The following is a 14,451-nucleotide window of genomic DNA, read 5'->3' on the forward strand; positions in this document are numbered from 1 at the left end:
ACTTCAGAACTGCATGCAGTAACGACAACAACAGAGGGATCAACTAGGGATCAATTAAGTTTGTAACTTCACTTGATCATCAGGGAGGAGTCAAACCATCCCTCATGCCACATATGCTAGGCTTTGAGACATTTAACATGGCCAGACTACAACTTAGAGGAGGCGGAGGGGGTATTCCAGCTAAAGGAGGATCTTACTCCTCAGTCTCTCTGGAGAGGTCTATTTGGGGGTCCCGGAGAGGAGGGTCCTCAGATTTGGAAGGGGAAGTGTGGTTTTTGTCCTGGTCATGTGCCGTAATTTCCGGACTATCGAGCGCACTTCAATATAAGCCGCAACAGCCAGCCAATCGCTATCTTGGCCTTCCTCCTGTGCACTTAAACCGTCAAAGTCGTCGTCTTCGGTGTCACAGTTGAACAGACTCAGAATTTCCCTGTCATTTCATCGGTCCGATGTGACGAGGATAAATGTTTTGGCGGCGTCAGGCTCGCTAGCCCCCACCGAAAAAAAAACATATATTAACTGCATCCTTGTTAAAGTGAAAAAAGTCGCGGCTTATCGTCCGGAAATTACGATAACGACTCGGCAACCTCAGGAGGGTCCTGGAGAGGGCGTGGAACTTTGCTTAAATCAGGATATATATGTTTGTATGCTTTGTAGACTTTGTAGACTAAGAAAGCATTTGACAGTGTTCATTGGGGAGCTTTGTGTGTGTGGGGGGGGGGGGGGGTACTTACAGTATGCTAATGCTGTCCTGTGTATCCAATTCTGTTCATAACCTCTATTTGAAGATGATAGGCTTAAATCAGACCGTGACCTCAAGCTCTCGCTTGAGCAGTTTGCAGCTGAATGTGAAGTGGCCGAGATGAAAAGAACACCTCCAAACCCTAAATTCAGAAAAATGTGGAGTGCCCTCCCTGGGTGGGGGACGAGATCCTATTCCAAGTGGCATAGTTAAAGTATCTCAGGAAAAGTGGAATGGGAGACTGACAGAAAGTTGGCGCAGCATCGACGGTGACGTAGACTCCGCATCGGTCAGTTGCTGTCAAGAACAAGCTGTGCCAAAAGGAGAACCTCTTGATTTTTTGGTTGATCTACATTCCCATCCTCACCTACGGTCACTCGGCAGTTACCAAAAGAATGACTGAATGGATACAAGCGAGCAAAATGGCTTTCCCTCACAGGGTGTTCAGGCTTGCCTTTAGAGATAGATTGAGAAGCTCGGCCATCAGCGATTGGCTCAAAGGTAGCTGGGGCATCTGGTAAGAATGCCTCTTGAACGCTTCTCTGTTGAAGTGTTTTCGGGCACATCCCACTGGGAGGAGGCCCCAGGGAAGATCCAGGACAAGCTGGAGGGTCTATGTGTCTTGATTGGCCTTGGAACACCTCGAAATTCCCTGGAGAAGCTGGACAAAGTGACCAAGCCAAGAAGTCTGAGTCTCTCTGCTTTTGCTGTTGCAGCCTATGATCCAACAAACTAGTGACCCAATAAGCATCAGAAGATGGACGGATGATTAAATTTATGCCAAGTGCATACTAACTAGTTATACAGTAGGGCAAAAAAGTATTTAGTCAGCCATCAATTGTGCATGTTCTCCCACTTGAAAAGATGAGAGACGCCTGTCTTTTTCATCACAGGTACACTTCAACGATGAGAAACAATAGAAAAAAAAAAATTCCGGAAAATCACATTGTCTAATTTTGAAAGAATTTCTTTACAAATTTTAATGGAAAATAAGTATTTGATTAAGAACAAAAGTTAATCTCAATACTTTGTTATATGCCCTTTGCTGGAAATGACCGAGGTCAAATGTTTTCTGTAAGTCTTCGCAAGGTTTTCACACACTGGTGCTGGTATTTCCGTCCATTCCTCCATGCAGATGTCCTCTAGAGCGGTGATGTTTTGGGGCTGTTACTTGGCAACACAGATTTTCAACTCTCTCCAAAGATTTTCTCTGGGGTTGAGGTCTGGGGATTGGCTAGGCCACTCCAAGACCTTGAAATGTTTCTTACTAAGCCACTCCTTCAGTGCCCAGGCAGTGTGTTTGGGATCATTGTCCTGCAGAAAGACCCAGCCACATATCATATTCAGTGCCCTTAATGATGAAAGGAGGTTTTCACTAAAAAAACTCACAATACATGGTCCCATTCATTCTTTCCTTTACACAGATCAGTCGTCCTGGTCCCTTTGCAGAAAAACAGCCACCAAGCATGTTTCCACCCCCATGCTTCATTCTAGGGATGGCGTTATTTTGATGCAACTCACCAATCCTTCTCTTCCAAACATGACAAGTTGAGTTTTTATCAAAAAGTTCTATTTTAGTTTCATCTGACCATAGGACATTCTCCCAATCCACTTCTGTATCATCCAGATGCCCTCTTGCAAACTTCAGAAGGGCCTGGACATGTACTGGCTTAAGCGGGGGTATACGTCTGGCATTGCAGGATTTGACTCCCTGGCGTTACTGATGGTAGCCTGAGTTACTTTGGTCCCAGCTCTCTGCACGTCATTCACTAGGTCCTCCCCGTGAGGTTCTGGGATTTTTGCTCACCAATCTTGTGATCATTTTGACTCCACGGGGTGAGATCTTGTGTGGAGCCCCAGATCAAGGGAGATTATCAGTGGTCTTGTATGTCTTCCATTCTCTAATAATTGCTCCCACAGTTGATTTCTTCACACCAAGCTACTTAACTATTGCAGATTCAATCTTCCCTGCCTGGTGCATGTCTAGAATTTTGTTTCTGGTGTCCTTTGATAGCCTTGGTCTTGGCCATAGAGTTTGGAGTGTGACTGTTTGAGGTGGTGGACAGGTGTCTTTTTTTACTGATAACCAGTTCAAACAGGTGCCATTGATACAGGTAACGTGTGGAGGACTTAGGCGCCTCTTACAAATGAAGTTACAGGTCTGTGAGAAACAGAAATCTTGCTTGTTTTTGGTGACCAAATACTTATTTTCCACCATAATAAGCAAATAAATTCTTAAATAAAGCTGGCAATGTGATTTTCTGATTTTTTTTTTATTCGCACTGAAGTGTACCCTAACCCATAATGAGTTGTTTACCTGGGGATGAGAGAGGTCTCAATGATAACAGCATCTCATCTTTAGTAGCATGCTACTGGCTGAGATGTTGAGTATGTAAGCTTTCCTGCAGTCTTTGGAGGCACAAATCCTGCAGAAATTTTGTTGTGGACAGTGAATTTTTGAAAATTGAAACAAACTCCCAACATCTTACTTTAAGATACTATTTAACCAAAAGAAATATAATTATATCAAATAGAACAAGTGGAAAGGCACTGGAAAGTTAATACCATGAGGCAACTGCTTTCAATTCATCCTACACATTGGAAAAAAGAAAAAGAAATGCAATAAACATTAGAAGTACTTCCCTGGCAAAGCAACTCTTCAAGATTTGGTAAAAAATAAAATCAAATAAAAAAGCAACCCCTTCAGAGAGCTGGCAAGCAGGTCTTGCACACAACTAACCTCTCTTTTTTGTTGTATCAAGAGCCTCTGCATTCCAGCACTCACATGATCCTGAGTAGGTGAAGATGCTGCAACGCCCTCGGGATACTGCACTTACTGTAATACTAGTGAGTACACGCAGAACAACTATGGCTGGTTTGGCCAAAGCATTGTTTGAATACTTGTGTCATGTGCAGATAAGGGCTTGCTAATTTACTCAGTGGAGAAAGATAAAATTATTCCTTCCAATTTACTGTCAGGCATACACAACAGACTTGCTGATGGAATAACTATGTAAAGTTGTAGGTGAGAAGAAAAAAACATGTAAATAAGAGGCATGAAATGTGGGTGCAAACGTGGAGTTATACGTGCAAACGTGTTTCATCAGACTACAATGACTAACAGAGGACGAAATAAAATTTCTACTCCTGACTATGCATAGACCTGCATCATGTACTTTCATTTCTATGAAGAAGAAAGCTACAGTAAATACTATGATTTGTGCTAAAAAATGGAAGACACCTCAAAATTTCTGAAATTTGGGCATATTGATATTGTCATTGTTGTCTTTTAATACAAATGAGCATATCAGCTTTGAAAAATGCTGCGAAGGATATAGATTTGTCTGTCTGAACCCTGTAATGTGTGGATGTGCGCCATACAGCAGCGATTAAGCGACAAATAACTGAAGCAAGTTGTCCCAATAACAGCTGTTTTGAAGTAATACACGCCCATGAAAAGCACTACCATGTGAATCACTCAAAGGGCAAATTTTTTTTAAAGGGCTAGTCAAAACAGACCCCACTGTGAGCTGCCACCTTCCCGTAGTAGAGGGGTTTGCGCATCCCAGTGATCCTGGGAGCTATGTTGTCAGAGGCGTTATGCCAATGGAAGAGTCACCCAATGCAAACAGGTCCCAGGTGAGGGACCGAACAAAGTGTGGCTCAGAAGACCCTCATGAAGACAACAAACGTTGAACCTAGTTTTCCCTTGGCCAGACGCGGGTCAATGGGGCCCCACCCTGGAGCAAGGCCCAGGAGTTTCTGAATAGAGGGGAAGGCAGTCCCATTGATTTTTTTCTGTCATTGCTGAAGTTGACATGAACACCATTCACTGTCTCATTCACACATCAGGGCCAATTTCTTCCAATTAACCTACTGCATGTCTTTGCTGCAGACAAACTATACAACACAACAAATCATCACTGTGGAGCGGCAGCTGGCAATCCGGGGGGGTTCAATGTCTCCCATCCCGCTCCAGCCCCAACACCCTTTTTCGGGGGGTCGGGGGTGCCCTAGCAGGGTGGAGCACCCCGCGGGCTTTTCCCCAACCTTATAAAAGTTAAAAACAAACAAACAAACAAACAAATATATAAGGGGGGCATGGCGCAGGGGGTTCAGCGATTGTCCTTAAAACTAAACATTCCTGATTAAATTCCCGCCACTCCTGTCGAAGTGTTATTGAGCAAGACACTGAACCCCTAACTGCTCCCCTGGCACTGCTAGATGGTTGTCAACTGATCATGGTTCATCCATGGTGTACTAAATGCAGAGAGGAATTTCCAGCAAGGGATTAATAAAGTACAATAAAAAAGTTAATTAGATATAAAATGTGCAAGACAGTTGCATGTTGGTTTTCTAAAATCTAGAGAGGCAACAATTAAAGACCAGGTCGTTCACCACAAGCTTCGAAGAAATTATCAAATTAAGTGGGAGTATAGAGGTGCAGTGAGAGGTCGCCACTGCTTGCATCCCTAACTAGATGTTAAGCCAACATAGAGTACCAAATCTGTTTTGTGGGAGACAGTCTTAACGTAAAACTGGATCTATATTGTGACCCTGCAGCTCTGAGAACCCTGTGTTGCAACTCAAAATAGCACTTACAGAAGCCCGATGACAGTCCATACCTTGAAAGAACCCTGGCAGGCCTGCATGACGCAGTCACAGGGACAAAGAGAGCCAAGCAAGCTTTCAATGGCAATCATGAGAAATACATGAATTATACAGAAACATAAAATCCATGATGAAATTCTTCATTTGCATAAGAAATATGAAAACTACAAGTTATGGCTAACAGGGTTACACAACTCTTACCTTCTGACTCAGTGCTTTTGGGCAATATCTGAGAACATTGCCATGTGATCGTTATGCACATGACAGCTCAAGATTGATGATAGCCTCAAATGACACATTGAAAGTATGTAGTTGGAAAAGGGCACCAGTTGGAAACATGAGACACTATGTAAACTCTAGGAAAACACATCACTATGACTTAAGCTACAGCGTGTTTTTTATGTGCAATGTGATTACGTTTTCAAAATTGGGGAGGGAATATTCTATCCATGGATTTCTTCAAACATTTATTTTACTCAAATGTATCAGTGAAGCAACAAAGAGATTTAACATTTTTGACAAGTATTTACATAAAAATATGACCAAAAAAGAAAAAATGTTTTCTCACATCTTTAAATATAAACATAATGATATGGTTGCAAAGAAACTTAAAAAAATCAACAACAAAAAAAAAATCACTAAACAATCCACATAGGTGCACTTGTCTGTATTCTGAAGTACTGTGACCTATGTTGCTTCATAAGAAAAGCTGTTGCTTACAGATATTACATTACCTTTTCAAAGGTTTGAATAGCTTGAGGCAACAAAAACATGCCCAAAACCACATATGCACTGTTCCATAGGTAAACAAAGCTGGGCTGTAATGCCCAGGTCAGGAAGAAGATCAAGCAGCAAGCACTGGTGGCTGGGGGCAGACAAGATAAATAGTCTGAGTATGGGTGGGTCGGACAAAGCTGTTAGTAGAGAGTCTGGTCTGTGAGTGACTACAGGATGAGCCAGGGGCTCTCAGTGTAATGTACAGTATGCTGTCTGTGGTCATGTGCTGTAGCCAAAGAAAGAGGAGAGGCTTTTTGGGCTTTCCTTCCAGGGTCAGCCAACCTGATGCCCTCTGTGTTATTCTGGATGACAGAAAGCAGAGCTTTGGGTGAGACATAATGCTCGGCAAGCAACACTTACTCTCTATATTTATTAATTTATATGTCTTATTGGAAAGGAAAATTGGGGTTATCCCCAACTCCTCCAGACATAGTGGTAATAGTCATAAACCAATATACTTACTTTGTGAATGTATTTTTGTCTGTTGACACCTTGCATAGCAGCATCGGCCACAAATGTGTGAATTTGTGAGTGACCAAAAATGGATACATTGTAAAAGTGCTCTTGTTGGTCCTGACACAATGTATAAATGTTTCCAGACTTCATATAATATGGCAGGTCCTAATTATCTATTTATTTACTAACATAATTAATAATTTTAACTTTGGACCTGTTGCTTGACTTTACATATTTCTAGTGCATTTGGAAATGACCCACCTAAAAATCATGATATACTGTAACAGTTTTTGCTCTGTTCCACTCTGCTCATGTACATAAGCAGTTACTGTATAAACAGATTAAAAACCATCCTCCTTTAAAAAAAGGATCAGCATACTGTGAACAATTCAATTGTTCAGTCTTTGTACTATCATTTTTTGCTGTTTTCATAATCTCAAATTAGTCAAATCATTGCAATTATAAAATGAATTGGAGGAGTCTTGAAAATCTTGTTAAAGTTGTCAAACGATGAGTTTTTCTCATGAAAAGGCTACATATTACATTTCAGAACCGTCCCCCACTGATCCACCAAAGATCACTATGAATTCCTGACAATACAGATTATTTTAGTCAAGCACATTCCTGCTATACCCCAAAAGTCTAGTTTATCCACCTTCTCACCTACCTGGCCACCCATCATTGTCCTGGCCCCTGTATTGAACCTGATGGCACCTGGATAGAGCATAAATCTGGATACTGAGTTCCCTTCTGCTTGGATGCTTGTTATAGGATCAAGGACCACCAGCTGCACTCACAATATTTACTGTATATGGGCCAGGGTGCAAGTATCAGCTTGCCAGTAAACTACAAGACTACTAGTCATTTTTTTAGCTAATAAACAAAATAATTCACTGTTCATCCAGTGTGTGTAGCAACAAAACAGCAAAAATATTTATTTGTCTCCCAATATATCCATCCTACCATCTCTGATTTAAAAAAAAAAAAAAACCTTAGATCCTGGCTTGAATGAAGTTGCAATTCCTAAAACGCATTTAGAGGACAGAGAAGTAATGACTTACACTGAAGAACATTTGAATAATGACTTACACTGAAGAACATTTGAATAAGGCATACATCCTTTGCAAGTCTTTTAACAACCTACGATTCAAGAAACAATGAGCACAGGGAGACAACCAAATTGTTTCAGGCTTTGTTTGCTATAGTTCTGTGTATAAAGGAGAAAAGACCCTGGCCCTGAAACAACCCATTCTTGCCAATCAGCCACAAAACTGATCTGCAACCTTACATTGCTGGTTTTACCCCAAAAGATTGGTCAAATCAAGTAATGATCACAAATACACAACATTGAATTTACTGTATATGGCTAGATGGTTATGAGGTGCAACAGAAATTGCAAATGCAATACTGACAGATACTGCAGTTTGAAGGGACAAAGACTAAAGAGGAGGCCACAAATGGAATCAAGGATGTAAAAACCGATAATTGGGGAGAGTGTATCCTACAATATAGTACCCTACAACTATATTAACTGTTGTACCCTGCAACTATATTAACCGTTTAAAAATATGAAATGAAAAAAATCATGCAAATTCTTATTTTAAACTATCCACGTGTTGAGAGTGTCTCAGTAGTATAGGTATTGCAAAGTTACTGTGCAGTGTTACTATAACTGTATCAATAATTCAGGCTTAATACAGCAGGGAATTTTTGATTCATGTGCGTACATAAGGTGTGGAATTTTTTATGCATTTTCAAATCCTATGCATTTCTTACAAATTCAAAAGTAGCCTATTACCAAGTGTAGGTGCAGTTTCACACAATCAGCCGTGAGAGATAGTCATCGATGAAACTACATAGAGTTCCTTTACAGTTCCTTTACTTTGCTTTTAGGTCAAGCAATTATCTGATCATTTTAAAAATTGGATACCCATCGGTGACTCGTCGGACGCTGAAACAGTTAACGTGTTTGGCATTAGCCTAGCCCAGTCGATCACATGTGTTTAGAGCACAATGTGTCCTCAGCTATCCGACTGCGCAGGCGAGTGGCAATTACAATACCGCCGGAAGAACTGAGACGTGTCGGATAAATTTTGCTTCAAGTTGTCTGCCAGTTTCTGCGATGAGCAACAAACGGGGATATCACGTTTGCATCCTGATATTATCGCAACATGTAGACTTAAATATCAATGCACGCGCGCACTGTGTGTGTGTGTGTGTGGGTGGGTGGGTGTGTGTAAGCCAAAGAAACGCAAAGGAGGACACGGACGTGACAAAGAACACGGGACGGTGGACACTTCTATCATGAAATGACTGATAAGCAGATTGTCTCATATTTTAACAGGAAAGGGGCATTTATTATATGTGTAATAATGTTAAATAAACAACGGCAAGTTCCCAACAATACTGGTGAAAAGAATGAAAACACTAAGGAAGCAGACCACCACCAAATGGCATGCACATCAGCACTGCTAACGTCTGATAGCTAGCTTTAGCATTTGGCTAATTTCACTAACAGACAAAACACGTTAACCAAGTATATCTGCTCAAACAGTTACAAATTAAACAAAAGCAAACGTATGTAGCATTTGTTAGTACGCATACTAGTGGTTTCACAGGATTAACGAAACGAAGCATGTGTCAGGGCTTTCGAAACCATAGCTGAAGTAATAACGTTAGCAAACACACGTACTAACGTTACACACTCAAACACACACAAATACAGCTACCTGAAAGCTGGGTACTCCTTGCTACATCTCTGAGGTGGCGACGAAAACGCATTTCTCTTGTTGAAAAGTTTCTGAAAGAGGGTCGGAGGCATTTTGTACCAAAATTATTCGGTACAGTTCGTCTCTTGTTTTCAAATCCAAGCGCAAATCTTGTTCCTTGTAACTGTCTCCATTAGTGTCACAGTCATATGACAGGCATTAGTCACAGGAGCTGCTTGGTAACCCACTACGTTTTTCTGATTGGCTGACCAGGCGCCGTTGCCTCTACAAATTTTGTGGTTGGCTAGTATTTTTGGCTTATACCACGTGGTTATCTTAGGGATGTTGTGTCGGGGATTGTGGCCGCCAGACATTTATTCAGGAAATTGTAAAAGTTCGATTCCTGAGGTGGAATACCGTCACAAGATCTTAAAAACGCCGTGAAAAGCCAGTTGAGTCCAACAATAACACAAACAGAGATATGTTAGCTGTTATTTAAGTAGCGTAGGGTAATACACTTAGATACAAGTTTGTCATAAACTTGCTATTTAAATACATATTTCGCTTACATTTTCACCCACAGTTAAAGTCACTGTTATAGCAATGCCAACACTTTTTTCCTCGTGACAAAGCGTCGATCGGAAGTTTGCCGACGGTGGATTATTTGCGACGAAACAAGCCTGACATCTAGAGGGCATTGAGTGACACTGTTTTTATAGCTAAAAAACTGATGGCTTCATTTCACTGCGTATGGTCACTTGCTCTTAAAAACAACGTTTAAACACATCTTGCACAAAATATGGCACAGAGCTTCTCCTTTTGACATTTTTCTGTAAATATTACATCCGGTGAACATGTAACATGAGTTTCGTGACCAAGACAGTCTTAACTTTCTGTTGTTCTGTTGTGAAGGACAACACAGGCAAAACTCTTGTAAAGAACAAGGAGGTTCTTTTTTCTGAACTTATACCCCACATTATCACTGCCAAATTTTAAGTCTTACTTCCTCGGGGTGCATCCAGGGTCAGAATCAAACATGATTGGATTTCTTTGGACTCTTTAGCGTTGCAATACCTGGTATTCTTGCACAAATTAGAGCATTTGCTACTGGACTGAGAAACCAAAAAATAATGTCTGCTCAGCAGTGAACATGCAACAATCTCATTCTTCTTGCTTTTAAACTTTTGTTGCAGTTTTCCTCTTTCTATTTCAGAGGGGACAGTAGAAGTTCATATTACTCACCATACAGTGAAAGTAAACAAGCGAGATTATTGCCATCAGCTAATTTCCATTCGTCATCCCTGGTAGATGTTCCCTAAGAAGTAAGCTAAAAACAAAACATATGTCAAGATTACATCAGATTAAATTCTTTTTTTTTTAAAAATCGAACATTTCAAACATTTCAGCATGCTAAATATAACATGTATCATGTTGACAGATTCAAGGGTTTAAATCACAAAATTACTTGCTATGATTTTAGTTATATGATATATAATTGTGAATGTGACCAGGTCAGCCAATTCACCAAGTCAGTGTATTTCTGAGCCAGTCCCAAACCTGAATAAATGCAGAGGGTGGCGTCGGGAAGGGCATCCGGCATAAAACTTGTGCCAAAACAAAATATGCGACTCAAACTTATGGCTCTCATACTTGATCGGTCGAGGCCCGGGTTAACAACAATCACCATTGGTGCCAATAACCTACAGGGTACCATTGGAAATTGGGTTACTGTGGGTCGAAGATGGCAAGGAGGAAGGCGTTTTTGGAAGCAGAGATAGAAGAGGAAAGGCAAGCGTATGGGACCGAGAGATGGGACTCTGAAAATTGAAACGATTACAGAAAAAGCAGGAGTTGGTTGACAAGATGAAGGAGGAAAAGCAGATTTTTTTTATGTCTTGCTATATCCTGTCTTCTGCATTTCTATTTATACTCATATTTATATTCATATTTATTTCATTTTTTTTGACATAACTGTTACACTGCTGTGACAAAGGAATTTTCCCTATGGGGATAAACAAAGTTATCTTATCTTATTTTACACTGTGTGTCCAGGAGAAACACAGTATATGTGTGTGGACATGTTGGTGCGGGCAATGGAGGTGACGAAGTAATGGACAGGTTTGGTATCCAGAACAGGAACACAGAGGGACAGATGGTGGTAGACTTTGCAAAGAGAATGGAAATGTGAATACTTTTTTCCTGCAAAGGCAGGGGCATAGGGGTATGCCATGGTGGCGCAGAAGTTAGCGCTCCGGCTTCACGCCCTGGTTCGATCCCGACAAGGAGGCCTTCCTGTTTAGAGTTTGCATGTTCTCTTTGTGTCTGGGCCTCCCACAGTCCAAAAACATGCAGAGGAAAAATTGCCCCGAATGAGTGAGTGAATGGTTGTCTGTCTGTTGTCTGTGTCCAGCATCCCGTAAGTGCAGGATAAGCGACAGAAAATAGCTGGCAGATGGAGGTAAGGGCACGCAAGTAAACTACATCTTGTATAGACAATGTAAGACAAAGTATAGACAATGTGATATGAAGGTAGTTGTAGGTGAGAGTGTATAGGCTGGTGATTTGCTGGATGAATCTAGTGACAAGAAAGGTGCAGAGGACAAAGGCAGAGTAGAAGACAAAGTGGCAGGAGTTGAGAAAGGCTCTGGGTGGTCAGGAAAAGCTTCCAGATGACTGGACAACTACAGCTAATTTGATCGGGGAGATATGTACTAAAGTACTTGGAAAGTACTCGAAAGAATGTAGATAAGGAGACTTGGTGGTGGAATGAGGAAGTGCAGAAAGACGTTCGTGAAGAAGAGGGGCACTGAGGGGACTGAGGAGAGCAGACAGGAGTACAGGGAAATACAGCGCAAGGTAAAGATTATAAAACCAAAACAAAGGGTGTATGATGACTTGAATGTTTGGTTGGAGAGTAAAGAGGGAGAGATCGATTTATACAGGTTTGCAAAACAGAGAGATAGAGATGTAAAAGATGTACATGTGATGTTCGGAATAGAGAGGAAACTGTATTGACAGATGCTAAAGAAGTGATGGGAAGATGGAAGCAATACTTTCATAATCTCTCTCTTCCCAAATGAAAGAGAAGTTAGATGTAAAAGAAGAAGGGTAGTGGACCACAAAGTAGCAGATGTGGGTAAGATATTAGTATACAATATTAGATATTAGCATAGATAGCACAGATATTAGTAAAAGTGAAGTGAGGAGGGCATTGAAGAGGATGAAGAGTGGAAAGGCAGATGGTCCTGATGATATACCTGTGGAGGTATGGAAGTGTCCAGGAGACGCAAGAGTACAGTTTCTGTCTACATTATTCAATTCAATTATTCATTGACTAGATGCCTGGGGAATGTGATGGTGCCAATTTTTAAGAATAAGGGAGGTGTGCAGAATTGAAGAACCTAAAGAGGGATAAAGTTGATGAGCCATACAATGAAGCGATGGGAAAGAGTAGTGGAAACTAGAGCAGAAGTCAGCATTTGTGAGCAGCAGTATGGTTTCGTGTCTAGAAAGAGTACTGCAGATGCAGTATTTGCTTTAGGAATGCTCGCAGAGAGGAACAGGGAAGGTCAGAGGGAGCAACATTGTGCCTTTGTACACCTAGAAAAAGCATACAAAAGGCTGTCAAGAGATGAATGATGGTGTTGTATGAGAAGATCGGGAGTGGCAGAGAAGTACACTATCTGACCAAAAGAGTTCGCTCACCTGCCTTGACTTGCATGTAAACTTAAGTGACATCCTATTCGTAATCCATAGGGTTCAATATGCCGTTGGTCCACCCTTTGCAGCTATAACAGCTTCAACTCTTCTGGGAAGGCTGTCCACATGGTTCAGGAGTGTGTTTATGAGAATTTTTGACCATTCTTCCAAAAGCGCATTTGTGGGATCACACACTGATGTTGGACGACAAGGCCTGGCTCTCAGTCTTTGCTCGAATTCATGAATTCAACATCTTTGCCAAAGATGTTCTATCGGGTCAAGGTCAGGACTCTGTGCAGACCGGTCAAGTTCATCTCCAGCAGACTCTGTCATCCATGTCTTTATGGATTTTGCTTTGTGCACTGGTGCACAGTCATGTTGGAAAAGGAAGGGACCAGCTTCAAACTGTTCCCATAAAGTTGGCAGCATGGAATGGTCCACAATGTCTTGGTATGCTGAAGCATTCAGAGTTCCTTTCACTGAAACTTAAGGGCTAAGTCCAGCTCCTGAAAAGGAGTATGTAATTTTCAGGGAAGGTCTGAAAATAAATGCTGGCAACTTTTACTGATATTGCTGGAAAAAAAGATAAGAAAAGGAAGTTGTGATTATGAAGTTTTTAAGTTGAATAAGTAACTAATTTCCTTGATATGTAAATGGTTTCTTTCCAGGTCACTTCAAATCCAAAAATATGCATACTTGATACAACCAGGTTGTTGCATTTTGTTGACTTCTGTTTTCCAAAAGAACTTCAAATGTTGGTTCACCTGTTCTTCAGAAAACACAACATAACAGATATCTAATCTTCATCTGAATTTGGATCAAATAGGTAAAACACTACCTTAAATGATAGTGACCTTTTTTCTTTTGTTGAGATCACTGACATCTGAACATATATCTAGTTCAACTTAAAAAAAAACTCATTTTATTACCCAAAGCTACAGAGTTGCTTTGTCTTGATTTAGATTTTTTGAACGATTTCTGAAATATATTGATGTATGTTACTTCACAATCACAGATCATAATGTGAGCCTAGAGCCTAAGCTGCAAAAAGATGCCAAATAACTTGTCTGCCCCCAAATGGTGCAGAAAAACCATGCACATCAAGAGAGCAACTAATTGCAAGCCACAATTTTTAAATTTTTTTTTAATGTTCCTCCTTTTGATGGAAGGCACACGTTTGGCTCAAAGAGGCTGTGCTCTCTACATGCTTGGCAAGTTGCCTAGTTCTTCTTCTTCTTCTTTCGGCTTTGCCCGTCAGGGGTCGCCACAGCGAGTCAACTTTCTCCATCTAACCCTATTCTCTGTATCTTCCTCTCTCACACCAACTACCTTCATATCCTCTCACCACGTCCATAAATCTTCTCTTTGGTCTTCCTCGAGACCTCTTGCCTGGCAGCTCCAATTCCAGCATCCGTCTACCAATATATTCACTATCTCTTCTCTGTACATGACCGAACA

General features: G+C 41.1%; 1 protein-coding gene across 2 annotated transcripts in view; it reads right to left on the reverse strand.

The window, feature by feature from the left end:
• The window catches only part of fnip1 (folliculin interacting protein 1), a 42,254-nt gene extending 32,767 nt beyond the window's left edge, over positions 1 to 9,487 (reverse strand). For both annotated transcript variants that reach the window (XM_086176965.1, XM_086176964.1), the window contains exon 1: positions 9,316 to 9,487. In XM_086176965.1, coding sequence (XP_086033091.1) covers positions 9,316 to 9,407 — 92 coding nt within the window. In that variant the 5' untranslated portion in view covers positions 9,408 to 9,487. The remainder of the gene's footprint in view (positions 1 to 9,315) is intronic.
• Positions 9,488 to 14,451: the final 4,964 nt, after the last annotated feature.

Source organism: Fistularia commersonii, chromosome 29 (genome assembly GCF_037954325.1).
Source record: "Fistularia commersonii isolate RoL2024-O1a breed Wild chromosome 29, RoL_Fcom_v1.0, whole genome shotgun sequence".
In the NCBI taxonomy this organism is placed as follows: domain Eukaryota; kingdom Metazoa; phylum Chordata; class Actinopteri; order Syngnathiformes; family Fistulariidae; genus Fistularia; species Fistularia commersonii.